The sequence below is a fragment of the Acipenser ruthenus genome, chromosome 14 (assembly GCF_902713425.1).
Source record: "Acipenser ruthenus chromosome 14, fAciRut3.2 maternal haplotype, whole genome shotgun sequence".
Lineage (NCBI taxonomy): Eukaryota > Metazoa > Chordata > Actinopteri > Acipenseriformes > Acipenseridae > Acipenser > Acipenser ruthenus.
In genome coordinates, this window is record NC_081202.1 from 1,474,115 (window position 1) to 1,500,843 (window position 26,729).

The following is a 26,729-nucleotide window of genomic DNA, read 5'->3' on the forward strand; positions in this document are numbered from 1 at the left end:
CAACATTGTTGTAATTTTTTTTCTTCTTCACATAATCTCCGGGGTTTTACTGTTAATAACAAGGTTCACAAGAACGCGCTCTTCATAGATTCTAAGTAAAACTATTATGACACACGTTAAGGAGACAAACTTTCTGCAAATCCTGCACTTCCATCAGCGTGGTTGTTTTTTTAATTGCCTTCCCTGCAAACGCGATGGAGATTCACAACATGCTCTCGTCTTTGCTGTTTACAGCGTCGAGTTGAAAAACCTGACCTGTCTTCATGTCGCGGGATTATGGGGAAGTTGGCAAGCCTGTATGTAGCTGAATGTGATTATTAAGATAATGGCTTGAGAACCCCAGTTTTGGAACAGTATTGGGAAGTGTTAAGCTTGTCCTCACATTATGCACATTAAGCCATGTTAGTGTTTTTTCACATGAAGGATTTTAAAATGTTCCCGATGACTGCCTCTAGACCAGCGCGGCCACACTCCTGCGCATCCCAAATGTGTAAACAGAGTGACGTAACCCCAAAGCAGCGGCGGGTAACCGCCAACTGCGCTTCTGTAGTGTAGTGACAGACTGAGCGTTCGACCAATACACAGACGGGCTCAAGAAATTGGCCAATGAAAGCTGTGGCTATAAATAATATTGTCCAATTAGAGTGTTTTGTGTCATTTCCACCGGCCAATGTGATCAACGAGAGAAAGGAACTGCCGGAGTACTGATGGAAACGCTTATCCAACCAGACAGCAAGCCGTACTCCTCTTGGCCTATGAAGTGAAGGTGTGGGCGGGATCGGCAGCGCGGGCGGTTGAGGAGGAGCGGTAGCTAAGGCAATTGAGTCGGGTTTGGTGTCAAAAAGAAAAATAAAAAGCGTATTTTGGAAACTAATTAAAATTGCTGTAAAAATCAAATGAAGTATTCTTTTATAAACGAGAGTGTGGAATGAATGCGGTGAGACATTGAGCACACCGTTCAGTATCATTATTAAAATGATCTTCGTAATAAAACAAGAACCGTCTCGAAATACAGTTTGTGTTTAAGTTTCGAAGAAGAGCTTCATCGGAGTCCCTGAACTGCACGTCTGACATATAATAAGGTACCGTATCATGGAAAGTCTGTCCGTGTCTGCGTGTCTGTCTGTCTGTCCCTGAACTGCACGTCTGACATATAATAAGGTACCGTATCATGGCAAGTCTAGCTAGTAGTAACTAGTTCACATATAGAGTGAACAGATTTTCAAAGCTGAAAACCGGGACAAAATGTTAAATAATCAATAAGACTAATTAAACCATTTCAATATAGGCTGTTTTAATAGTTATTTAAGTTGCCATCCTCTCACTCTTAGTATTTTTTTTAAGCAGCTAGCTCATTTGAGTGCCCTCCTGGATGTATAATTTGTGGCTACTTAATACACCCTGGAATGGGAAAAGCTGCTATGCAGTAGTAGTCTTATATCCATCCCCTAATGACAGACTCACAGAGTTGAGATTCTTAAAGTCAACGCTAGGAGGCTGTGTGGTCCACTGGTTAAAGAAACGGGCTTGTAACCAGGAGGTCCCCGGTTCAAATCCCACCTCAGCCACTGACTCATTGTGTGACCCTGAGCAAGTCACTTAGAGACATAGTTGTAAGTGATTCTGCAGCTGATGCATAGTTCACACACCCTAGTCTCTGTAAGTCGCCTTGGATAAAAGCATCTGCTAAATAAACAAATAATAATAATAATAATAATAATAATAATAATAATAATAATAATAGAGCTTAAACTTTCTAAATGAATAGCTTGGCAGTGAAAGTATGGAGAATGATTGTATGTTAACATGTTTGCATTGCTCGTGTTGTTATCTCAGGTGTTTATCGACCCCGAGAGATTGGGGATGCCGGTGCTGTTTGCTGTGGCTCTGGTGTGAAGAGACAGCCATGACTAGCAGCAGCAGCATCACTCAGCTGGTCAGCGAGCTGTGTGAGTCTCAACTGGCTGGCCTGTCCTGGAAGGGGGTGCTGGGAGGTGCTGGCCGAGTCTCCAGGGAGGCGCTCAGGAGAAAGCTGATGCGGAGAGCCTATGGAGCCCTCCTGCCCCGGCTCTTCCAGGACCCTCTGGTGACCAAACCCAACGCCCCCCTCCCCTCCCGTGAGGGCGCGCCTCCCCTGATCCCTGCCAGGAACAAGGTGCTGATGCTGTCCTTCAACCTGCGTGTGTCAGGCCGTGGAGGGGAGGCTGAGCGGCTGGAGGAGCTGCTGGGGGGACTGCTGGGGGGCTCGGAGATGGACGCTGTGCTCGACCTGCTGGTGCACCTGGCCGGCTCCGTGCCCCCCCCACCCCCCAGCCACAGCAGAGACTTCTTCTGCCGCAGCCGCAAGGTGGGCCGGCGCCTGGAGCTGGGGGGCTACGAGGGGCCCGAGCTGAGGCTGCTGGAGGCCCAGGCCTGGTCCTTGGTGTGCGGGGAGGAGTGCAGGGCTGCCGAGAGCCGGCACAGGACCCTGGCTGCCATGGAGGCCTCCCCCGGGACTGGCCTGATCGCTCTGGGGCCGCTGGGCAGGGGCGAGGGTGAGGGCGAGGAGCGGTATGAGCGGGAGACACGCCTCTCGCTGTTCGGGGCCCTGGTGCACACCCGCACTGCGGACATGGACATCCGGCTGGACCTGCCCCCAGTACCCAGCAACGCGGAGCTCACCGGGCTGGCCATCCGGGTGAGTGAGAGACACGCACTGAGACACAAGTGGGAATCCACAGTACAATCAACAGTGATCTTTTTACTTGGTTTTATTTGAGATGAGAGGAGCGATTAGCATCTAGCAAATACCTCCCTAATTATTTCCCATACGTCTGAGTTAAAGTTTTTGCCTGTTAATCACAGCCTGTCTCTTTTTCTGTATGCCTACCTGGCAATGTGTTTTTTTCTGTCTGTCGATGAGTCTAAGCCTCTGTATGTCTCTGACACAGGTTCCTCCTAGTCTAGACCAGTCTGAAGACGAGGGGTTCCAGTCAGCTTCGAACCTGAGCCCCGACTCCCAGTCAGAGCCCAGTCTGACCCCTGATATTGACGTGTGGAATGCTGTGCTCAGCTACGAGCCCAGCCAGAGGCGGTGCTGGGAGAGAGTGGGCTGGTAGGTCATCACAGGGCAAGGATGCAAGTAAGATTCCCATTACATAGCAGTTTGATCCATTCCTGGTTTTACTGTGTTTAATAAGACACACCCCAATGTGTTACCTGTACACTGGTGTTAATCAAGCGTCTAAGCATGGAATGGGTGAAACTGCTATGCAATAGGAGTCTTATTTCCATCCCTGCAGGGACGGGATAACTGAGGCGTGGGGGGTGGGATGAGTTGCATGCTGAGATCAGTGTCAGGTGTTCACTCTTGGCTCTCAGGGAAGCTAGACTCGGTTGAGGGAAGAAGGATGCAAGGATATAGAGTGTAGAAGAGCAATTCAGATCACAAGTCTAGTGCAGCATGAAACCAGGACCAGAGGACACAGTTGGAAATTAAGTGGAGACAGACTTAGGACAGAGGGTAGTAGACACTTCTTTACACAGACAGTGGTGAGGGGGTGGAATGGGTTACCTAGCAGTGTTGTTTATGCCGAATCATTGGGATCCTTAAAGATCAATATTCCAAGGTTTAACTGGAATGCCAGTAGGTTTTTCCTCATTAAACAATTGCACTATTTTTTCAGTTCTAATACAGATTGATTGAGGCTGGCTTTGCGATGTTTGTCGCTGTATGGTTTGTCACATTTCACCCCTGTCCCCCACAGCCCCCCCGGGAAGAAGGAGGAGCCCTACCTGACAGAGGCCGGGCGGGAGGCTTTCGACCGGCTGTACCAGGTTCGAGAGGGAGAGATCCGGCTCCTGAGCACCACCCTCCCTCAGACACCCCCCCTGCAGGGGCCTCACAGCGAGGCTGAGCTCGTCAAGAAAACCCTGCACGTGCTCATCGGAGTGGCCTCGGACACCTTCTCACTGGACCAGGTACCAGGGAGGGAGGCTGTGAGGATCTGTGTGTGAGTGTTCACTGAGACTGACACCTTCTCACTGGACCAGGTACCAGGGAGGGAGGCTGTGAGGATCTGTGTGTGAGTGTTCACTGAGACTGACACCTTCTCACTGGACCAGGTACCAGGGAGGGAGGCTGTGAGGATCTGTGTGTGAGTGTTCACTGAGACTGATACCTTCTCACTGGACCAGGTACCAGGGAGGGAGGCTGTGAGGATCTGTGTGTGAGTGTTCACTGAGACTGACACCTTCTCACTGGACCAGGTACCATGGAGGGAGGCTGTGAGGATCTGTGTGTGAGTGTTCACTGAGACTGACACCTTCTCACTGGACCAGGTACCAGGGAGGGAGGCTGTGAGGATCTGTGTGTGAGTGTTCACTGAGACTGACACCTTCTCACTGGACCAGGTACCAGGGAGGGAGGCTGTGAGGATCTGTGTGTGAGTGTTCACTGAGACTGATACCTTCTCACTGGACCAGGTACCAGGGAGGGAGGCTGTGAGGATCTGTGTGTGAGTGTTCACTGAGACTGACACCTTCTCACTGGACCAGGTACCAGGGAGGGAGGCTGTGAGGATCTGTGTGTGAGTGTTCACTGAGACTGACACCTTCTCACTGGACCAGGTACCAGGGAGGGAGGCTGTGAGGATCTGTGTGTGAGTGTTCACTGAGACTGACACCTTCTCACTGGACCAGGTAGCCAGCTCCCCCTTACAATGTACATGCTCTGTATTAAATCTAATTAACTGTGTTGTCCTGCCCGGTGTGTGTCTCTGTGATGAGTAACACTGTATCTCTGTGTGTCCTGCACTGCAGTCTGCATTAGAGTTCCATGTGATGCCAGGGGTGTATGTGTCCGGTACCTCCCCGGACAGTGTTGCCAGCCTGCTGGAGGAGCTGGCAGAGTACGGGACCCACTACTGGAGACTGAGCCGCTTCTCCCTGCAGCCTGTCCTGGACTCCAGCTACAAAAAGGGGCTGGTCTTCCAGGTACCGTGCAAACACTCCTCCCTCCTTCTCCCTGCAGCCAGTTTAACCAAACGCATCACACTGAATTTGTCTTCCAGGTACTGCACTCTCTGAATACAGTATTCACTAACAGCACTACTTCACCCTACACCAGGGATATAAATAAGACTCCTACTGTAATGAAGGGACTCCTCCTCCTTGTCCACTCATACCTCTCTCACACTCTTATAGCACTCTCTTCTAATTTCAATAAAGAGCTGATTTACAGAAATGAAAGCTTTTACAAATTATTATTATTATTATTATTATTATTATTATTATTATTATTATTATTATTTTCCCTCCTCTTCAAGTTATTTTACTTTGAATTGGTTTTGCCTGGAATGTCTCTGTGGCTTTGTGATCCTGCACTCAAGCGCCTCTCCACAACACCCCAATAATAATGCTAACAGTAATGATAAGAATCTCCGATCCTCTGTGACGGCTTGTCCTGGGATAGAAGCCCCTTGACTGTGACTGTGCTGATCAGGGGGCTGTGTCTGTGTTGCAGGCGTTTACCGGTGGAGTGCGGCGATACCTCCATTACTACCGCGCCTGTGTCCTCTCCACTCCCCCCACGCTCAGCCTCCTGACCATCGTGTTCCTCTTCAGGAAGCTGGGACGCCAGCTCCGGTAAGTGTCCCCACACGGGCCTCCGCCCAGGCTTGCAGCAGAGATCATCAGGGATCTGCAGTACTGCTCAGGAGCTCATCCCTTCGAAGCGTTTACCACAGTATTTCTGTGCTTTTCCCATAGTTATGCTATGCATTTAGCATAGTTTACCCTGGTTTGCCATGGTTTATAATATGCTTTATCATACCTCGCTGTTCTTTACAATGCGTACCTGTACTTTACCATTCTTTCACTGTGCTTTATTACATTTTGCTGTGCCTTTACTATGGGGAACATTTATAAGGGATGTTAAAGCAGACCATGTACACTGAAATGAAGTGGTCTTAAAAAATACATATATTTTTAAAAAGATCTGTTATTTTCTGTATGGCATACTGACATCATTTTACAATATATTGTTGTACACCCTGCTGCTTCAACTTAAAGCAAGCAATAATGCATAGTCCTAATTTAGCAGGATGTCTTCCGCTGTTTCACGTATGGAAGGTTATTTCAAAGTGACAAATGCAATGATGTTCTGCTTTATACAGTCTTCCCTGTTAGGAGGTGTGATATCTCCCTTTTTTACCAGTGTCTAATAGCAGATAGTGCCCTGTTCGAGCATGTTGGAGCTGGTTGATTCCCAGTGCCAGGGCACCAGAAAGGCAGGTTTGAGAGTATGAAGTGAACAGGGTGCTGTACGCTGCTGAGCGAGCCTGTCTGTCTCGGCAGGTACCTCTCGGAGCTGTGCTGGTGTGGGGGTGGAACTGGAGCCCAGGGCCTGAACAGAGGGGCTGCAGCCTCCTTCCCCATGGTGAGTCCCAACGCTCTGCTCTAGGCTTGTTCTTTACTGCAGAGCTGCAGGGTTAGGGTGTGGTGTGAGAGGAGTGACTGTCCTCCTCAAGTATAACTGGTACAGGAGTGTTCAGATCCCCTGACTGTCCCGAGTTCAGACTGGTGTCGTGTAAATAGGAATTCAAACGTTCTTGTTTATTTTACAGTGATAACCAGGTGCTCTCTATTTCATCAAGACTCAAGAAGAAAGAGTGTAGAACTATTACAATGAGCTGGAAAGCAACCACAGCCTGTCTGGATGGGATTATTGTTATTTATTTATTTTAACTGGTATCGGATGAATTGTTAAAGCCAGCAATTGCTGTTTTCAGATTTTTTCGCTTATATTTGTGTTGCAGAAGATGATTTGCAAGATGCAAACGGTTTGTGTGTGTGTGTGTGTGTGTGTGCTCTGTGCTCTGCTCCCTTCCACACACTGACCCTCTCTGCACCCTGTGTGTGTGTGTGTGTGTGTGTGTGTGTGCGTGTGCGTGTGCTCTGTGCTCTGCTCCCTTCCACACACTGACCCCTCTCTGCACCCTGTGTGTGTGTGTGTGTGTGCGTGTGCTCTGTGCTCTGCTCCCTTCCATACACTGACCCCTCTGCACAGTGTGTGTGTGTGGGTGCGTGTGCGTGTGCTCTATGCTCTGCTCCCTTCCACACACTAACCCCTCTCTGCACTGTGTGTCTTGCAGGGAGTGAAGCTGTTGTCTTACCTGTATAACGAGGCCCAGAATAACTGCAGTAACGAGAACTACCCGGTCCTGCTGTCCCTGCTCAAGAGCAGCTGTGAGCCCTACACAAGGTGGGTCCCCCCCCCTGTGTGCGCACACACGCACACACACACCAACCTGCTCAAGAGCAGCTGTGAGCCCTACACAAGGTGGGTCCCCCCCCTGTGTGCGCACACACACACACACACACCACCCTGCTCAAGAGCAGCTGTGAGCCCTACACAAGGTGGGTCCCCCCCCTGTGTGCGCACACACACACACACACACCACCCTGCTCAAGAGCAGCTGTGAGCCCTACACAAGGTGGGTCCCCCCCCTGTGTGCGCACACACACACCACACACACACACACACCAGACCTGGGGTTAATTACAGTAAATAAATAAAGATGGAGATGATAAAGATGGAGATGTTATTTCAAGAGGATTGTATCTAGTTTGAATTTGTTTCCAAATGGCAAAAATATTCCACTGGTGAAAAATATCCAACATGTACTGATGAGTTCAGAATGGCAGCCACATTTCTATCTCCCTCAATGCTGAATGAACAAACAGCGTTTATCGTTTCGTAATAGAGGTTTGTATCGTTTGTATAGTGATTCAAAACCAAAAGGACAGCACAGCTCAGTGTATTAGCAGCCCATCATTAATTGATCATTTGATCCTATCATTCAAGTAGCCCATCAGCCCCATCACATGTAGCGTGATGCGTATGGTATCAAGACCTGCAAATGGGGATACGCATCTGTGGCAATGTGCCCCGTCCCTGTGTGCATTTGTGTGTTGCGTGCGTGTGTTAATGTTGGTGTATAGATTGGTACACGGGATATAAACGGGTCTGTGTTTCACGTGTGTTTAAAGTGTATAATTATATTTAGGCACGAGGATGGCACATCACTTCACGTGCAGATAAAATGTGTATAATGTGTGGCACGGGGTTGCACAGAATTAATTCACGTGCTGGGATTCAAGTGAATAATTAATTAGTAATTGAATCCCAGCACAATAGTATATATAGACGGCCAGAGTGGGTGGCGTCAGACCAGAAAAGGAATACACAGACAGAGACGGTGGTGATGATGAGCTGAGTGCAATGGCTGCACTCAGCGTTTATTTAACAAATAAAAGGGTTGTAAACAGCACAAAACAGGACACGGCACTGGTAGCCAAAAGAAACATATAAACAAAACGGACTAAACACTTAACAAACGGTGCACGGAGACAAACAAACACGGTGAGTACAAACAACTATTATATTTACTATCTTACTTCACTTTACTTTTACTCCTCTCTCTCTCACCCGTTCTCCTCTTCCGAACACCCAACCCCAAGTGACTAAAACGTGCATCTATATATACTGTCGTGCTGGGATTCAATTACTAATTAATTACTCACTTGAATCCCAGCACGTGAATTCATTACGTGCAACCCCGTGCCACACATTATACACATTTTATCTGCACGTGAAGTGATGTGCCATCCTCGTGCCTAAATATAATTATACACTTTAAACACACGTGAAACACAGACCTGTTTATATCCCGTGTACCAATCTATACACCAACATTAACACACGCACGCAACACACAAATGCACACAGGGACGGGGCACATTGCCACAGCATCGTATCATGACATTAGAGTGTCCTTACAGCCCTCTGAATCACCTGCTTACTCCGCTGGTCCCTGCAGGTTTATCTACGACTGGGTTTACAGCGGCGTGTTCAGGGATGTCTACGGAGAGTTCATGATCCAGGTGAACGAAGACTACCTGAGCTTCAGAGGTGAGTGTGCAGCAGAGCCAGGGACCCACGACAGACACAGGCACACAGACAGACAGACAGACAGACACACAGAGGGACAGACAGACACACAGACAGACACACACACACAGAGACAGACAGACAGAGACGCACACACACACAGAGACACACACAGACAGACAGACTCAGCATCTGCCAGGTTGCCAGGCTCCCAAAAAAAAAAAAAAAAATCAACACATCTTCAATTTTTTTTTTTTTAGGAAGTTTTATCATGTTAAGAGGATTCAAAGACATTTCTAAAAGCCTTTTATGTGTCGTGTCAAAATGACATACACAGCAGTGTCCACCTCGGCTGTCTCGTGAGAAGTTACAGTAGAACGAGGTGATCGCTTTTACCAGCAAGAAAAGCAGGTACTCAGTATAGCAAAACATGAGCAAAACCTAAGCATGAGCAAAAACAAGCTGCAGCAACAACACGTGCGGAATAGCACCAGAAGAGTATCCACGCCGATGACTTCGCTACTTCATTTAAAGTGTTAGTGCTCTAGTACCAAACGATCAGTGTTCTGCAGCTGTAAGAATGTAAATCTGGTAACAAAGACCCAATGCAGGCCTGCTGCAGTATCCGGCTCATTGTCATTGTCTGGAGTCTACAGGGCGTATCTTTACTGTCTCTGTTCCAGATAAACACTTCTGGACGCAGGGCTACTTGCTGATCTCGAAGGACGTGGAGGACTGTGTTCCTGTGTTCCTGCGACACATTGCGAACGAGATCTACGTCAGTGGAAAGACCATCAACCTCCTCCGAGTCTGCTGCCCCAGGGTGAGGCCAGCCAGCCCCCTGCTGCACAAACACCTGATCCTGCTTCCCAAGCCGGCACTTTCCACTATACTGCACTGCCTTTCCATCTGCCATCGTCCTTTTCCTCACACTTTCACCCCTAATGTATTTAATGACTCATTACCACTGTATAGACTAAATGCATCCTTATATCGTGCTGTCTGTTAGGTTACATCGATACTGCAGGGATGGAAATAAAACTCCCGGTGCATAGCGGTTTGATCCATTCCTGGTTTTACTATGGCTTTTTCATAAGACACGTCTGAGCTTGTTACCTGTACACTGGGAATAATCAGGCACATATTAAATAGGAGTCTTATTTCCATCCTTGTACTGAAACAAAGGAAGGGGAGTCCCTGGGCTCCAAGCACTTGATCCCACTGCCTTCCAGGCCCTAGTATAACTCTTTAATACCCATTGTATTACAGGAAGCACCTTTCTCCTGTGTTAATGTGAACTCACTCCCTCTCTCCCCTCCCTCTCTCTCTCCCCTCTCCCTCTCTCCCCTCCCTCTCTCTCACTCCCCTCCCTCTCTCTCTCCCCTCTCTCCCCCCCCTTCCTCTCTCCCTCCCTCTCCCTCTCCCTCTCTCACTCTCCCTCTCTCTCTCTCTCTCTCTCTCTCCCCTCCCTCTCTCTCTCTCTCCCCTCTCTCCCCCCCCTTCCTCTCTCCCTCCCTCTCTCTCTCCCCCTTTCTCTCCCTCTCCCTCTCCCTCTCTCGCTCTCCCTCTCCCCCCTCTCCCTCTCTTTCTCTCTCTCTCTCTCTCAGCACTATATCTGCTGGTCAGAGCTTCCGGTGCCGCGCATCGCTGTCACCTTCTCTCTGCAGGAGCTGGAGGAGATCGAGAGGGACTGCGGAGTGTACAGGGGCCGCATGGAGAGGATCGCCCGCTACAGTGCCATCAAGAGGGAGGAGAAGGTACTGCAGGGAGGGGCCTCTGCCTCACTCTGACATGAACTGCACACCCCCCACCCCCCCAAACTCTAATCAATGGGGAACAGAAACAGTCTGCTTCCCCCGAGACCTAAATCTGTATACGTTGTTAAAAAGCTACATTACAGTGACGCCACCTTTACACTGCCCCACTTACACTACATGATGTGTCAGTAGGGAAAGGCGCTAGTTACAAGCAAGAAACAACCCTGTTCCTGCCCAAATTTGATTTGCCTGTGCAGATGCATTTGTTACAATACATATCGATTTTTCATGTTCCTGCCACCGGTGTATCATGTTGTGTACATGGCAGTGGTACAGTATGGCAGGGGATTGAGATGTCGCTGTGTTTAAATCTGCACTGCTTTCCGGTGCTCTCAGCCTCTGTAATTTTAGAAAGGTATTTTGTGTAGCTCTGTGGAATGCCTTCCCTGCAGTGTCCCTGTGCCTGTGCCCAAATGCTCAGCACTGCCTGTCTGCTTCCCCCCACAGGCTCTCCGCACAGAGCTAGCCAGGCAGGATCTCATCGTGCAGGTTCGGGAGACGACTGCCAAGGCGCTGGAGACCGTTCGAGGTGCGTAGCGGCCGGCTCCCTTGCTCAAACAGTCTAAGAGCCCTTAGAAAAGTGTACCATGGTTTGCCATACTTCTCTGTGCTTTATGATGCTTACCTATGCGTTACCATGCTCTCACTGTGCTATATTAGACTTTGCTGTTCTTTTACTATCAGAAACTTTTATAAGGGAGGAATGTGCATCTCCGCTGTGTTTCTGGGGACTTCAGGAGGGTGACTAGTGGGGATTTTGTGTTGTGCCTGGTAATGGTGAATCAGGGGTGTCCTGTATCCATGTTTTCACAACTTTAGACAGATTCTACACTAGTTACCTCCTTCTGGCTATACAGAGTGACTGGTGATGGATCAGATCCTTCTTTGTTTTGTTTTACCGCAGTAATGAGTTTTGCATCTTGTTATCAGGGGGGTTGCTCGGGGTTGCTGGGGGTTGCAGTGACCAGCCCTATCTGTCTCCTCCGCAGGGCGCCAGGTGTCTCAGCGGCTGGCCCAGGAAGCCAAGAAACGGGAGCGATTCCAGGAGCTGAAGCAACAGCTGGAGGTGGAGCAGGAGGTGAGGCGCCTTGGGGTCTGGAAATAAGACTCCTATTCCATAGAAGTTCACACATGCCAGGTTTTATTATGAGCTTAATCAGCCACTGTGTCGTTCTAAATTTGGCCCTAGTGAGGGTTTTATAATTGTGGATGGTATGGCTTTATAATGCTTGATGTATTTAGACCAAGATTATTAAATGCTGACGATTCAGAGTTGAGTAGGGTTCTTACAGATAGCATTTCTGAGTACCTTTTAATCTCCCTCTCCCCTCTCGTCTCTCCCTCTCCCTCTCTCTTCCGTCTCTCAGCGACGCTCTGCAGCTCGGCAGCAGGAGGCGGACAGCGATTTCGGGTTCACCCGTGAGCTCCGGGACCGAGAGAGGAGGCTGCAGGCGTTGGAAGAGCAGCTGGAGAGCCAGGCCAGGTGGGTGTCTGTTTTTGCTAGGTACTGCATGGGTACATTGGAGCAGGCTGGGGCATGAGGCTGAAGAATAGGCTGTGTGGGGTAGTGGTTAGAGCTAAGAGACTGGGAGGGAGGCAGTGTGGTGTAATGGTTAGAGCTGAGGGACTGGGAGGGAGGCAGTGTGGTCTAGTGGTTAGAGCTGAGAGACTGGAAGGGAGGCAGTGTGGTCTAGTAGTTAGAGCTGAGGGACTGGGAGGGAGGCAGTGTGGTCTAGTCATTAGAGCTGAGGATACTGGGAGGCAGTGTGGTCTAGTGGTTAGAGCTAAGGAATTAGGAGGCAGTGTGGTCTAGTGGTTAGAGCTGAGGAACTGGGAGGCAGTGTGATCTAGTGGTTAGAGCTGATGAACTGAGAAGCAGTGTGGTCTAGCGGTTAGAGCTAAGGAATTGGGAGGCAGTGTGGACTAGTGGTTAGAGCTGAGGAACTGGGAGGACAATGTGATCTAGTTTTCAAGTGTAATTGCGGCGCTGTGCCCTTCCCCAGGAGAGAGCTGATTGAACACTACAGCCGGCTGTCGGAGGAGGCGGCTGCGCGGGAGCGGAGAGCGCTGTGGAAGGTTCAGAGGCACCGGCTGGAGACTGAGCGCAACAGCTTCCTGCAGCGGCAGCAGAGTCACATCCAGGTGAGCCACTGCAGTGAAGGAAACCAAGTCAAGCTGACAAACGTTTCCACTGGTGCCTTCCACAGCCTACACTGAAGCCTACTTGACTTGGCTTTTTACAGTTCAGTCGTTTGAGTGAGTTTTAACTCACTTGATTGTTACGTTTGCTAGATTCCAAGTATAAATGGTAATCCGTTCATGTAAAAGTTTGACGACGTGGGTGATCCTCCAGGTTCTGCAGGGCTGTAACCAGCATGGTGTATGGGTGGCTGTGCAGCGCTGTCTGAGTCAGGCGCTCAACCCCAGCTTTGTGTTTCCTCTGACAGGCCATGCTGGAGAAATTCCCTCTGGGAGAGCGCAGGGAGCAGCTGGATATCATTCCCAAGGAAGATTCACAGAGGAGACTCCCGGCAGGCGGAAGGGGAGACTCTGGGGAGCAGGGAGCCCAGGTTAGTGTGTCCTTCCCAGAAACGATGCATCTCATACTAGCATGAGCCTGCAGTGTAACCCTCCACGGTGGGAGGTGTTATGATAACCTGCCTCTAACACTGACCTCTGGAGTAGCATGGTGAGGACGGAGGGGTTTCAGATGTAGAGAATCTGTAACTGTAATTGGGTAGAGGGATTGGGAATATGATTGGAAACGAGGCACATGTGTTTTTCAAAGCCTTATCTCTGCGTCCTAGTGCATTATGGGTTTTGTTTGTCACGTACCTTCCTAAATGTGAAAAACGGTGAATGAGAGTGGAGAGGTCTGTCCCTCGTCAGTTCCATGCCTTCCCAATGAAAATCTGACGTATCACTGAGCCCCCATTATGTGTCCTATACATTTTCCAGCCATTATATACTTAGGATTTTCCCACTAAAGGGAACCTTAGTGTCAGTCATGTTAGGCTTTTCCTAACCTTTACTCCTCTGTACTAGAAGGTGGCCAAAGGTAACCTCTGTTTGCTGTTATTGCAGGAGATCCTGAAGCCCCAGTCCTCTGATCCCAGTATTCCCAGAGAGCACCCTCCTGCGCTGGAGGCTGAGCCCCAGGAATCGGAGAAGCCAACCCCAGACAGTGTACAGCAGGCTCCAGGGGACCCCCTTGCTCACCCCACTGGGCCCCCCAAACTGGGGGAACAGGAGCCCCAAGCCAGACTCGAGTCCCCGGGTCCACTGGACATTCACGACTTTCTGCCCAAAGAAACTCCTGATCTCCCTGCTGGCACCTGTCCGGTGGTGTCCGCTGTGGACGCAGCTCTGCTGGACATCGGCTCTGAGCTGCCTGAAGGGGCTTCCGGTCTGCAGCAGGAGTATGACTTCAGCGCCCCGTACAGCCCCCTGCAGGGAGCCAGGCTCAGGCCACGCTGGAACACTCACCAACACACATCTCAAGCCAACATCCAGCTGGGGCAGTACGCGTCTGACATGGAGCCGTCTACACCCAGGGCGAGCGTTCACGGGCATGTGTCGGAGGCCAACATCAAGGTCGGGCAGAATGTATCCGAGGTGCAGGTGGCTAAACCAGTGGTAAATGTTCATGGGCATTCGTCTGAGTCCAACATCCAGCTGGGGCAGTACGCGTCTGATGTGGAGCCGTCTAAACCCAGGGCGAGCGTTCACGGGCATGTGTCGGAGGCCACCATCCAGCTAGGGGATGAGTCTAAACCCACAGTCCACAGTGAAACTCTTCAAGCAATCACAGAGGTTAGTGAGGGTGACCCTGATCCAGGGATCTCCGAGCAGGTCCTAGAACTGCATGATCAAGCACCTGGTGTCCAGCTAGGGGAGTATGCGCATGTTGCAGAGCTTCCTGGATCAACGGCCAGTGTTCCTGGACAGGCATCTGAAGAAAATCTAAACATCATGGAGAAGGCATCTGAGAAGGAACTCATCCTACCACATGTGCACATCCAAGGCCATGCATCGGAGGAACATATTAAACTTGGTGGGTACATGTCAGACACAGAGCCGTCCAAACCCAGGGTTGACATTCATGGACATGCGTCTGAAGGCAGCATCAAAGTAGGAGAGGACGTCTTGGACGTTGATCAAGTTCAACCTCATTTGAGTATCCATGGGCACGCGTCAGACTCCAGTATCAAAGTGGGAGGTTACGTGTCAGACAGCAAGCAGACAAGCTCTCACTGCAGTGTGCACGGGCACGCGTCAGACTCCAGCATCAAAGTGGGAGGTTACATGTCAGACAGCGAGCAGACAAGCTCTCACTGCAGTGTGCACGGGCACGCGTCAGACTCCAGCATCAAAGTGGGAGGTTACGTGTCAGACAGCGAGCAGACAAGCTCTCACTGCAGTGTCCACGGGCACGCGTCGGACTCCAGCATCAAAGTGGGAGGTTACATGTCAGACAGCGAGCAGACAAGCCCTCACTGCAGTGTGCACGGGCACGCGTCAGACTCCAGCATCAAAGTGGGAGGTTACATGTCAGACAGCGAGCAGACAAGCTCTCACTGCAGTGTGCACGGGCACGCGTCAGACTCCAGCATCAAAGTGGGAGGTTACGTGTCAGACAGCGAGCAGACAAGCTCTCACTGCAGTGTGCACGGGCACGCGTCAGACTCCAGCATCAAAGTGGGAGGTTACATGTCAGACAGCGAGCAGACAAGCTCTCACTGCAGTGTGCACGGGCACGCGTCAGACTCCAGCATCAAAGTTGGAGGTTACGTGTCAGACAGCAAGCAGACAAGCCCTCACTGCAGTGTGCACGGGCACGCGTCGGACTCCAGCATCAAAGTAGGGGAGTACACAGCTGACGAGGAGCCCTCCAGACCCAGGTGGAGCTCGCACGGGCACGCTTCCCAGTCCCACTTCAGACTGGGAAAGCTGCTCTCAAATGTGGAGCCTTTTAAACCTTGCAGCAGTGATGCCCTATCCAGCATTCCAGAAGAGAACACAGAGCCTGGAACAGGACCAGGTAAGAGTGGGAATGTGTCTGAGTTGGGGTGGAGTGGGACTGGCAGTGGTTTGATTACGTTTTTAGTTTTCCAGTTGTGCATGAAACTGATTTAAAAGCAGTGGAGTGTCCTCTTTTAATATCGAACCAAATCAGCCAATGTTTCACATGTCTTCTAAATAGTTTTATTATAAAGTTTTGCACCACATGCCACTTTCTCGATATCATCGCCCCTGCTGATGCTGTTTCTTTGCCAGCTAATCCTAAGCAGTGAGTGTTTCTCGCTGCTCCTGGTGTGTTTGCTGGCAGAGTTGATGGGAATGTGCTTGTGTTCAAGGTGCTGAGAATGAGACCTCAGAATGGGCGCAGAGAGGAGAGCAGGGCGCCCTGGCACAGGTAAGACCCAGCATAGGATCTCTTCTGTTAGGGGTGAGGGGAAGGTAAAGTATACCAAACCCTGCAAACTTTGGTTCAACTTGCATATTTTGAATGATCTCCTCCTTGACCTTGTCTAAGCTGAGTCTGTTTTGTATTTCATAGAAATAAATCTTTCTTTACCTAAGACTCGTGATACATAGCAGTTTGAAACATTAAAAGCTTTACAATGAGCTTTATTCTACAGTCCTTGCAAGCAGGCAGACGTTTTGACAAGTTTCTTTTTCTGTGTCTTTCTAATTATTAAAAAAATACAAAAATAATAATAATCCAGAAGCTGCTCTTTAACCCAGCCTCAGTACCATATAGTGAGGAGACATCTGCTGCTGCTGTAGGTTTGCAGCATGAAGGCTCTCGAGCTGCACAAATGTATGAGAAGAGGCTGTCGCTCCAGGGCTCTCGCTCGCCCAGCATTTATGTTTTACTTCTGTCCTCTGAATCGGGTCCTGAGATGTTGCTGTTTTGTTGTCAGAGTGAAGAGGCTGCTGTGCTTCAGAGAGGCCTGACAGCAGAGCAGATGGAGGCCAGTGTGGAGAGCCTGCTTTGCCAGGGCCCCCCGTGGGGAGAGGGGGAGGGTTGGGGGCCCGAGTGGCCAAGGGAGCAGGCGTACCTGCACTCCCTGGCAGCACAGTACCAGGTGGAGCAGTACCAGGACAGCTACAACCTAATGAGTAAGTAATCAACTGCAACAGCACTGATCTCTCTGTCCGCACTCCAGTGTGACAGCACAGATCTCTCGTCTGCACTCCGATGTGACAGCACAGATCTCTCGTCCGCACTCCGATGTGACAGCACAGATCTCTCGTCCACACTCCGATGTGACAGCACAGATCTCTCGTCCGCACTGCAGTGTGACAGCACAGATCTCTCGTTTGCACTCCGATGTGACAGCACAGATCTCTCGTCTGCACTCCGATGTGACAGCACAGATCTCTCGTCTGCACTCCGATGTGACAGCACAGATCTCTCGTCCGCACTCCGATGTGACAGCACAGATCTCTCGTCCGCACTCCGATGTGACAGCACAGATCTCTCGTCCGCACTCCGATGTGACAGCACAGATCTCTCGTCCGCACTCCGATGTGACCGCACAGATCTCTCGTCCGCACTCTGATGTGACAGCACAGATCTCTTGTCTGCACTCCGATGTGACAGCACAGATCTCTCGTCTGCACTCCGATGTGACAGCACAGATCTCTCCTCCGCACTGCAGTGTGACAGCACAGATCTCTCGTCCGCACTGCAGTGTGACAGCACAGATCTCTCGTCCGCACTGCAGTGTGACAGCACAGATCTCTTGTCTGCACTCCGATGTGACAGCACAGATCTCTCGTCCGCACTCCGATGTGACAGCACAGATCTCTCGTCCGCACTCCGATGTGACAGCACAGATCTCTCGTCCGCACTCCGATGTGACAGCACAGATCTCTCGTCCGCACTGCAGTGTGACAGCACAGATCTCTCGTCCGCACTCCGATGTGACAGCACAGATCTCTCGTCCGCACTCCGATGTGACAGCACAGATCTCTCGTCCGCACTCCAGTGTGACAGCACAGATCTCTCGTCCGCACTCCGATGTGACAGCACAGATCTCTCCTCCGCACTCCAGTGTGACAGCACAGATCTCTCGTCCGCACTCCGATGTGACAGCACAGATCTCTCGTCCGCACTGCAGTGTGACAGCACAGATCTCTCGTCCGCACTGCAGTGTGACAGCACAGATCTCTCGTCCGCACTGCAGTGTGACAGCACAGATCTCTCGTCCGCACTCCGATGTGACAGCACAGATCTCTCGTCCGCACTCCGATGTGACAGCACAGATCTCTCGTCCGCACTCCGATGTGACAGCACAGATCTCTCGTCCGCACTCCGATGTGACAGCACAGATCTCTCGTCCGCACTCCGATGTGACAGCACAGATCTCTCGTCCGCACTGCAGTGTGACAGGACGGCGAGCGACACAAGAAGGGCTGCAGTGCCGTGCTGCAGAGCCACATCTTTTTGTCTAAACATACCCATGTGCATATTACAGTAAAACCTCTATTATCCAAACTTACTTTGAATTGTTTGGATAATTGTTTAAACAATTTTCCCCAATCAAGAAACCATCTTCCTCCTGAAATGTTATTATACAACCCCTTTATCTTTAAATATACAACATACAGTACTATGTACTCCACAGCGCTGGTAAGCTTGTTTGTAACAACTCCACAGCGCTGGTAAGCTTGTTTGTAATTGACAACCGTCCAGTTGATCCGTGTGTGATTTGTTTAACAGGGAAGCAGTATTAACTTAGGTACAGTGTTACTTTACAATATTTAGAATGTGGCCCATGTGTTCAGTTTATTTTTCAGTACCACTTGTTCTGTGTGAATGTGGTACAGTGGTGTTTTGTGCACTGTACTGCACTGCTTCTCTTCCCTCGTGTGCAGCCGGGTTTGCTGACTCTGCTCCCCTCCCTGCTCCTCATAGCTGCAGCGCCCGACTCCCACCTCCTGCACCAGGTGACGGCCGGCCCCTACGCGTTCCCCGTGGACCCGTCTCTGCGTAGAGCCACGGACACCACGGCCGTGCAGCTGAGTGAGATGGTGTCCCTGCCCGTGCTGATGAAGCACTCTGTCACCGCGCCCCTCCTCACACAGTGAGTACCACAGAGACGGAAATAAGACTCCTATTGCACAGCAGTTTGATCCATTCCTGGTTTTGCTACGAGTTTAATCAGACACACCTGAGCTTGTTACCTCTACACTGTGGCTGTGGTATTAAAACCTGGATTGGTGAAACTGTTACTTTTACAGGGCTGTCTGTCTGTCTGAACCACAGCCCTGTAAAAGCTGTGTTGCTTTGGCTTGCTCCCGCTGCTGGTCTGTGAGCTTTGTGAAGCATAATTAATCACATACATGTCAGATCACAGCACTGTCCATCTGTCCTTGTGCCTAATGCTACCCTTAAAAAACAAAAAACAAAAGCAGCACCAAAACATAGAATCGCTGCGTGTGTATGCGTAATTTTTGCGTGTGTAATCACTGCGTACTCCTGCACGCAGTGGTGGAATGACCTTCCTACAGATGTCAGGACTGCCCAGTCCCTGACCACCTTCCGGCGCCTCCTCAAGACTCACCTCTTCAGACAGCACCTGTAGAACTCCTCTTTTCCCTCTGGACACTTTATCACTCTTCCTTAATGTGCTTTACTTGCTCTTATCTGCTCCCTATTTTACTGCATTGAATCCTGTACTTCAGAGTACTGTAATCTGTCACAAGTGTTATTTAATCTGTAGTATTTAGCATTTAATCGTATCCTGATGTAACTATCACTGACACTGTTATCTGCTCCGTTACTGAATCGTATTTTGTCATATACTTGTACTTGCTAGAACCGAAGTCATTGTATTTTATCTTGCTCTTAATTGTATTCATACTTGTACTGTGATTCTCTAAGAAATACATAATAATAATAATAATAATAATAATAATAATAATAATAATAATAAAGTTATGATGATAAAGGTTTTAAAATGAATTCCCATTTGTCCTATTGGCAGTAGCAACAGTGGTGGTGATCTTTTGGTTATTTGCTTGGTATTTTTTTTAGATAACAAAGAAGTAATTGCATTTTGCAAGGATTCATCATAAACACTAGATATAAATTGACATATTGTTTCATTTCGGTGTATTTTTCCCTGCGGTATCTGTGAGCGTGCCTCTGCCTCTCTGTCCCGCAGCGTGTTCCTGGTGAACAAGGCCATCGTGGATTATTACTTCATGGAGCTGAACGTGGAGAGGCACTGTGAGGCGCTGCGCCACTTCCTGCTGATGGAGGATGGAGAGTTTGCCCAGTCTCTCAGCGACCTGCTCTTTGAGAAGGTACCCGCGTGAGCACAGGCCTCCTGAGCCCAGGATAGGCCACATTCATGTTTTAGTCTCAAACTGCATTGCAGTCAGGTTAAGTGTATATGCTGTCATATGATAAGTAGTGTAGATTGAAAATAAATATATGGCCACTGGTTGAAACAAAAGAGACCTGGACTGTGATCCCTTAGAACTAAAGCTGGGAATCAGACCGATGTTTCTTCAAAATGAGGGAACTTATTATCATGTGAACAGTCATGACGACATCCAACTGCACTAAACACCAGAGCAGCAGTTTGGGTGCAGAGGCTTCCCTGGGTAGTTTCCCCTCACTCAGTGTGTGTGTGTGTTTCTCACGTCCTCAGCTGGGCTCGGGACAGACCCCTGGAGAGCTGCTGAACCCGCTCGTGCTGAACTCCATCCTGAACAAGTCCCTGCAGTACAGCCTGCACGGGGACTCGCAGCTCGCAGCCAACCTGACCTTCGCACTGCGCTTCCTGCCAGAGAGCTTCCACCCACACGCCCCTGACGCACTCGCCTGCCTGGAGCTGAGATACAAGGTGCAGGAGTACGCAGTGATTACACACACAACAATTACGCATACACACGCAGCGATTAGACACACACACGCTCTCACACTGACACACACGCTCTCGCACTGACACACACGCTCTCACACTGACACACACGCTCTCACACTGACACACACACTCACACACGGACACACGCTCACACACTGACACGCACACTCACACACGGACACACGCTCACACACTGACACATGGACACACTCACATACTGACACACACGCTCTCACACTGACACACACGCTCTCACACTGACACACGGACACACACACACACACTCTCACACTCACACTGGCATGGTGTAAAACAAGTAAGTCTCAGTTACTGTACATGAAGTTCAGGTCTTCACTTTGCTTGCCTACTTTTTTCCATGGGTAGAGTGCTGGCTTTTCTAGGTAGAAATTATTCCTTGGATAGAAAACTCTATCAGGTGTAGTGTTTTATTATCAAGTTGTTGTTTTTTCTAGCACTACAATAGATAAGTGTGCCTGTCTGTATCAGCGCAGTGTGGGGGGCAATGCTTCCTGGGAGCAGGGATGGAAATAAGACTCGTAGCAGTTTCACCCATTCCAGTTTTTACTAGGAGCTTTATTAACCCCAGTGTGTAGGTAACAAGCTCAGGTGAGTCTTATTAAACTCCTAGTGAAGCAGGGATGGATCAAACTGCTGTGCAATGGGAGTGTTATTCCCCTCCCTGCTGGGAGAGTATCTGCAGTTATTGAAGCTGCTCCTCCCCCTGCAGGTGGACTGGCCCCTGAACATCGTGATCACTGACAGCTGCATGAACAAGTACAACCGCATCTTCTCCTTCCTGCTGCAGCTCAAGCACATGGTCTGGACCCTCCGCGACGTCTGGTTCCACCTCAAGAGGGCAGGTAGGGGGCCACACTATGTACCTCCCAAGCAGAGCCAACCAAGGTTTTAAATTATTTTTCATTTTCTTCTTCACTATACCTCTTGTAGCACTAACAATGTGTTTAACCCCCTTTTGTGTTCTTTACTTGTATTTTAAATTTGTAAAAAAAAACAAAAAAAAAAACATTTAAATACTCAGAATTCAGTTGACAAGATAGGAGGTCTAATTAATGCGTCCTCCTTGACTTAAGAGTTTTTCCTTCATGTATGCCTCCCCTCTGCCTTCTAGTTACTTTGCTGGAATACTTTTTCTTTCACTCCCCTTCCTTCTCTCGCTAATCTTGTGTTTTACTCCCCTTCCTCTCTCTGTATTACCACCTGCTCCCCCCTCCCCTCTCCCCCAGCCCTGGTGAAGGGAGCTGGCAGCTCTGTGCAATTCAGACAGCTGCAGCTCTATCGTCATGAGATGCAGCACTTTGTGAAGGTGATCCAGGGCTACATCGCCAACCAGATCCTGCACGTCACCTGGAGCGAGTTCAGAACCAAGCTGGGCAGCGCAGCCAACCTGGACGACATCCACCGCACTCACGCAGACTATCTCAACAGGGCCATCTTCAGGTGGGAGGAAAACCGACTCCCACACAGCTACAAAGTGTGGTCTAGGGGTTAGAGCTGAAAAATGAGGAGAGAAGAAATCTAGGGGTTAGAGCTGAGGCACTGGGAGGGAGGCAGTGTGGTCTGGTGGTTAGAGCTGAGGCACTGGGAGGGAGGCAGTGTGGTCTGGTGGTTAGAGCTGAGGCACTGGGAGGGAGGCAGTGTGGTCTGGTGGTTCGAGCTGAGGGGCTGAAGGAGGCAGTGTGGTCTGGTGTTTAGAGCTGAGGCACTGGGAGGGAGGCAGTGTGGTCTGGTGGTTAGAGCTGAGGGGCTGAAGGAGGCAGTGTGGTCTAAAATAGTAGTTAGTACAGTAGTTTTAATATAAAAACATTTTGACATTTTGTTACAATTGTTATGTTATTTTGTTTCAAAACAGATGTTTTGGATGAGATTTCACAAACAGCACTTTCCCCCTCTCCCAGCCTGACTCCCTGTCTTCCTCACTCACCCACTCTTGTCTCTCCTCTCTCCCTGACCTCCCCTCTGTCTCTCAGAGGTCTCCTGACGGAGAAGGCAGCCCCGGTGATGAACATCATCCACAGCATTTTCAGTCTGATCCTCAAGTTCCGTGCTCAGCTCATCTCCCAGCCCTGGAGCAGCCAGCAGGGGGCAGCGGAGCACCCCAGCTTCGGAGTAATGCAGCAGTCCTACCGCACCTTCAAATACTACTCACACTTCCTCTTCAAAGGTACCCTGCCCTCCCTCCCTCCCTCTCTCTCTCGTATTCAAGTCATGAATATAGGTTGTTGGGTGTAGACTAAATGGGTTCCTGTCAGCAGAGCAGCAGATATTTCTCTATTTATTTAACAGAACTCATCCAGACACTCAGCAGTAGTGTTATCTGACATGTGGTTAATAAGCCACTAGCACACTTAAGGATTAGCATCCGACCCCTGTGTTTTGAGGTATGATAAATTCAGTGAGTGACTAATTAACAAGTCATTTTGAATGTAATTTTCATCAGATGAACTGAATTACAGAATGAGCTCCACCTTAAATGTGTCTGTTGGACCTGCTGCTGCTGTGCTGTCCTTGTCCTTGTGGGGAGGGTCGAGTGCAGGGCTGAGCCGCTGTGCTTGTGCTTGTGGGGAGGGTCGAGTGCAGGGCTGAGCCGCTGTGCTTGTGGGGAGGGTCGAGTGCAGGGCTGAGCCGCTGTCCTTGTGGGGAGGGTCGAGTGCAGGGCTGAGCCGCTGTGCTTGTGCTTGTGGGGAGGGTCGAGTGCAGGGCTGAGCCGCTGTGCTTGTGTTTGTGGGGAGGGTCGAGTGCAGGGCTGAGCCGCTGTCCTTGTGGGGAGGGTCGAGTGCAGGGCTGAGCCGCTGTCCTTGTGGGGAGGGTCGAGTGCAGGGCTGAGCCGCTGTGCTTGTGTTTGTGGGGAGGGTCGAGTGCAGGGCTGAGCCGCTGTCCTTGTGGGGAGGGTCGAGTGCATGGCTGAGCCGCTGTCCTTGTGGGGAGGGTCGAGTGCATGGCTGAGCCGCTGTGCTTGTGCTTGTGGGGAGGGTCGAGTGCAGGGCTGAGCCGCTGTCCTTGTGGGGAGGGTCGAGTGCATGGCTGAGCCGCTGTCCTTGTGGGGAGGGTCGAGTGCATGGCTGAGCCGCTGTGCTTGTGCTTGTGGGGAGGGTCGAGTGCAGGGCTGAGCCGCTGTCCTTGTGGGGAGGGTCGAGTGCAGGGCTGAGCCGCTGTCCTTGTGGGGAGGGTCGAGTGCATGGCTGAGCCGCTGTGCTTGTGGGGAGGGTCGAGTGCATGGCTGAGCCGCTGTGCTTGTGCTTGTGGGAAGGGTCGAGTGCAGGGCTGAGCCGCTGTCCTTGTGGGGAGGGTCGAGTGCATGGCTGAGCCGCTGTGCTTGTGCTTGTGGGAAGGGTCGAGTGCAGGGCTGAGCCGCTGTCCTTGTGGGGAGGGTCGAGTGCAGGGCTGAGCCGCTGTGCTTGTGCTTGTGGGAAGGGTCGAGTGCAGGGCTGAGCCGCTGTCCTTGTGCTTGTGGGGAGGGTCGAGTGCAGGGCTGAGCCGCTGTCCTTGTGGGGAGGGTCGAGTGCAGGGCTGAGCCGCTGTCCTTGTGGGGGGTGTCGAGTGCAGGGCTGAGCTGCTGACAGTGCATGGGGAAGTATTGCATGTGATTGCCAATGCTTTACACAGTTCTGATTAGGGGTGTCCTGGAAAAACTAGATAACGTAACCTTGATTCCTGTCCAGTAGGAATCACTAATCTGTACCAGATATGTTTTTTACATTTCCAGAAAACTGTTTCTGAAGTGTCTGTGTTTGTTTGTTTCCCCTCAGTGGTGACCAAGCTGGTGAACAGAGGCTACCAGCCACACCTGGAGGACTTCCTTCTGCGAATCAACTTCAACAGCTACTACCAGGACTCCTGAGGGGAGAGGAGCGTTCAGCATAGAACAGCTGAATACATTTCATGGTTCTGCAACTTTCACAAAGACTATTTACTTATATTTCGATTAATGATCACTGCTATACAGGGTTTGGTAGGCACTCTCTAAACCACTGTGTATCATTTGAACAGCGCAGTGACCTCGCGCAATCGTGCTGGGATGCTAAAAGTATTGAATAGGCTTGAACTGCTTGAGCACACCCTCAATCTCGCGTTCTTGCTCTCTCTCTCTCTTTATATGTATATATGTATGTATATATATATATATATATATATATATATATATATATATATATATATATATATATATATATATATATAACCAGCTGCTGTGTACATAACCCTGACATGCCCGATCCCCGAGGTACAGTGTGCTGCATGCTCCTATCTTTCCCTGTGTGTAAACGACAGATTGTACAATAAATTTGGCACTAAGAACTGGAACCATTTTTAAACCTCTCATTTATAAAAGCTTCGCCAATCAGCAGGGTTTTTTCTTCATTATGTCAGTGCAGCCAGTCCACCCTGAAGCCTGATCTTGTCAAATCCCAAGTTCAGCAAGGATTGGCTTGTTTATACATTGGTGGGTGGCCTACATGGCAATTGGGCTGTGAAATGTGGAGGTGTTGGCTCTGCAGGGGACCCTCTGAGCCAGGTCTCGCCCCAGGCAACGCCCAGCTGATCAGGCGGTTGGAATACAGGCACGGATTGACACAACCCAATAGTAATTATCTAAAAGCAATGTATACAAGGACACAGGGTATCAGATACAACAACTTTATGGAGATTGATTTTTAAGCAGATGTTTACCAGCCTTAGACTTGCAAACGCAAGTCAAAAAGTAAGTTAGAAAGGCCAAGAGAGAGATAGAAATGAACACTGCTAAGGGGGCTAAAACCAATTCCAAAATGTTTTTCCAATATTATAACAGCAAGAGAACATTCAAAGAGGAGGTTAAATGTCTAAGAGATACAAATGGCAAAATCATAGACGAAGAACAATAGCAAATATATTAAATGATTACTTTTCACTAGTTTTTACAAAGGAGGATATGGACAACATGCCCCATGTTCCTATCCAATTTTAAATAACTTTAGCATAACAGAGGCAGAAGTGTTAAAGGGACTAGGAGCTCTTAAAATAAACAAATCCCCTGGGCCAGATGAGATCCTCCCAATAGTACTCAAAGAAATGAGAAGTTATTTACAAACCGCTAACCAAGATCATGCAACAGTCTCTTGACACGGGTTGTACTGACAGACTGGAGAATTGCAAACGTAATACCGATCCACAAAAAGGGAGACAAAACCCAACCAGGTAACTACAGACCAATAAGCCTGACTTCTATTATATGTAAACTTATGGAAACTATAATAAGTTCCAAAATGGAAAATTACCTATATGGCAACAATATCCTGGGAGACAGCCAGCATGGTTTTAGGAAAGGGAGATCGTGTCTAACTAACCTACTTGACTTTTTTGAGGACGCAACATTGAAAATGGATAACTGCAAAACATACAACATGGTTTATTTAGATTTCCAGAAAGCTTTTGACAAAGTCCCACATAAAAAATTAATTCTCAAACTGAACGCAGTAGGGATTCAAGAAAATGCATGCACATGGATTAGGGAGTGGTTAACATGTAGAAAACAGAAAGTATTGATTAGAGGAGAAACCTCAAAATGGAGCGAGGTAACCAGTGGTGTACCACAGGGATCAGTATTAGGTCCTCTGCTATTCCTAATCTACATTAATTATTTAGATTCTGGTATAGTAAGCAAACTTGTTAAATTTGCAGATGACACAAAAATAGGAGGAGTGGCAAACACTGTTACAGCAGCAAAGGTCATTCAAAATGATCTAGACAGCATTCAGAACTGGGCAGACACATGGCAAATGAAATTTAATAGAGAAAAGTGTAAAGTATTGCACACAGGCAATAAAAATGTGCATTATAAATATCATATGGGAGATACTTTGAAAATGAAGAAGGAATCTATGAAAAAGAGTTTATGTTGATTCAGAAATGTCTTCATCTAGACAATGTGGGGAAGCTATAAAAAAGGCCAACAAGATACTCGGATATATCGTGAAAAGTGTTGAATTTAAATCAAGGGAAGTAATGTTAAAACTCTACAATGCATTAGTAAGACCTCACCTAGAATATTGTGTTCAGTTCTGGTCACCTCGTTAC

General features: G+C 49.3%; 1 protein-coding gene across 3 annotated transcripts; it reads left to right on the forward strand.

Annotated features, from left to right (window-relative positions):
- The first annotated feature begins 735 nt into the window (after nucleotides 1–735).
- Nucleotides 736–24,977, forward strand: tubgcp6 (tubulin gamma complex component 6). Of its 3 annotated transcripts, none has more exons than XM_058985501.1 (26): nucleotides 736–1,161; nucleotides 1,837–2,677; nucleotides 2,931–3,094; nucleotides 3,747–3,960; nucleotides 4,801–4,974; nucleotides 5,504–5,625; nucleotides 6,337–6,418; nucleotides 7,134–7,243; nucleotides 8,862–8,953; nucleotides 9,616–9,755; nucleotides 10,540–10,689; nucleotides 11,197–11,278; nucleotides 11,739–11,827; nucleotides 12,117–12,232; nucleotides 12,753–12,891; nucleotides 13,197–13,319; nucleotides 13,834–15,790; nucleotides 16,107–16,165; nucleotides 16,677–16,875; nucleotides 18,677–18,845; nucleotides 19,929–20,070; nucleotides 20,421–20,615; nucleotides 21,385–21,517; nucleotides 21,902–22,115; nucleotides 22,646–22,839; nucleotides 24,425–24,977. In XM_058985501.1, the coding sequence occupies exons 2-26, from the start codon at nucleotides 1,907–1,909 to the stop codon at nucleotides 24,514–24,516; spliced, it is 5,922 nt and encodes a 1,973-aa protein (XP_058841484.1). In that variant the 5' UTR covers nucleotides 736–1,161; nucleotides 1,837–1,906; the 3' UTR covers nucleotides 24,517–24,977. The 3 variants fall into 3 exon arrangements, with proteins under 3 accessions (XP_058841484.1, XP_058841483.1, XP_058841485.1); XM_058985500.1 differs by having other exon boundaries at nucleotides 736–1,082; XM_058985502.1 differs by lacking the exons at nucleotides 736–1,161; nucleotides 1,837–2,677; nucleotides 2,931–3,094; nucleotides 3,747–3,960 and adding an exon at nucleotides 4,522–4,680.
- The last annotated feature ends 1,752 nt before the right edge of the window (nucleotides 24,978–26,729 follow it).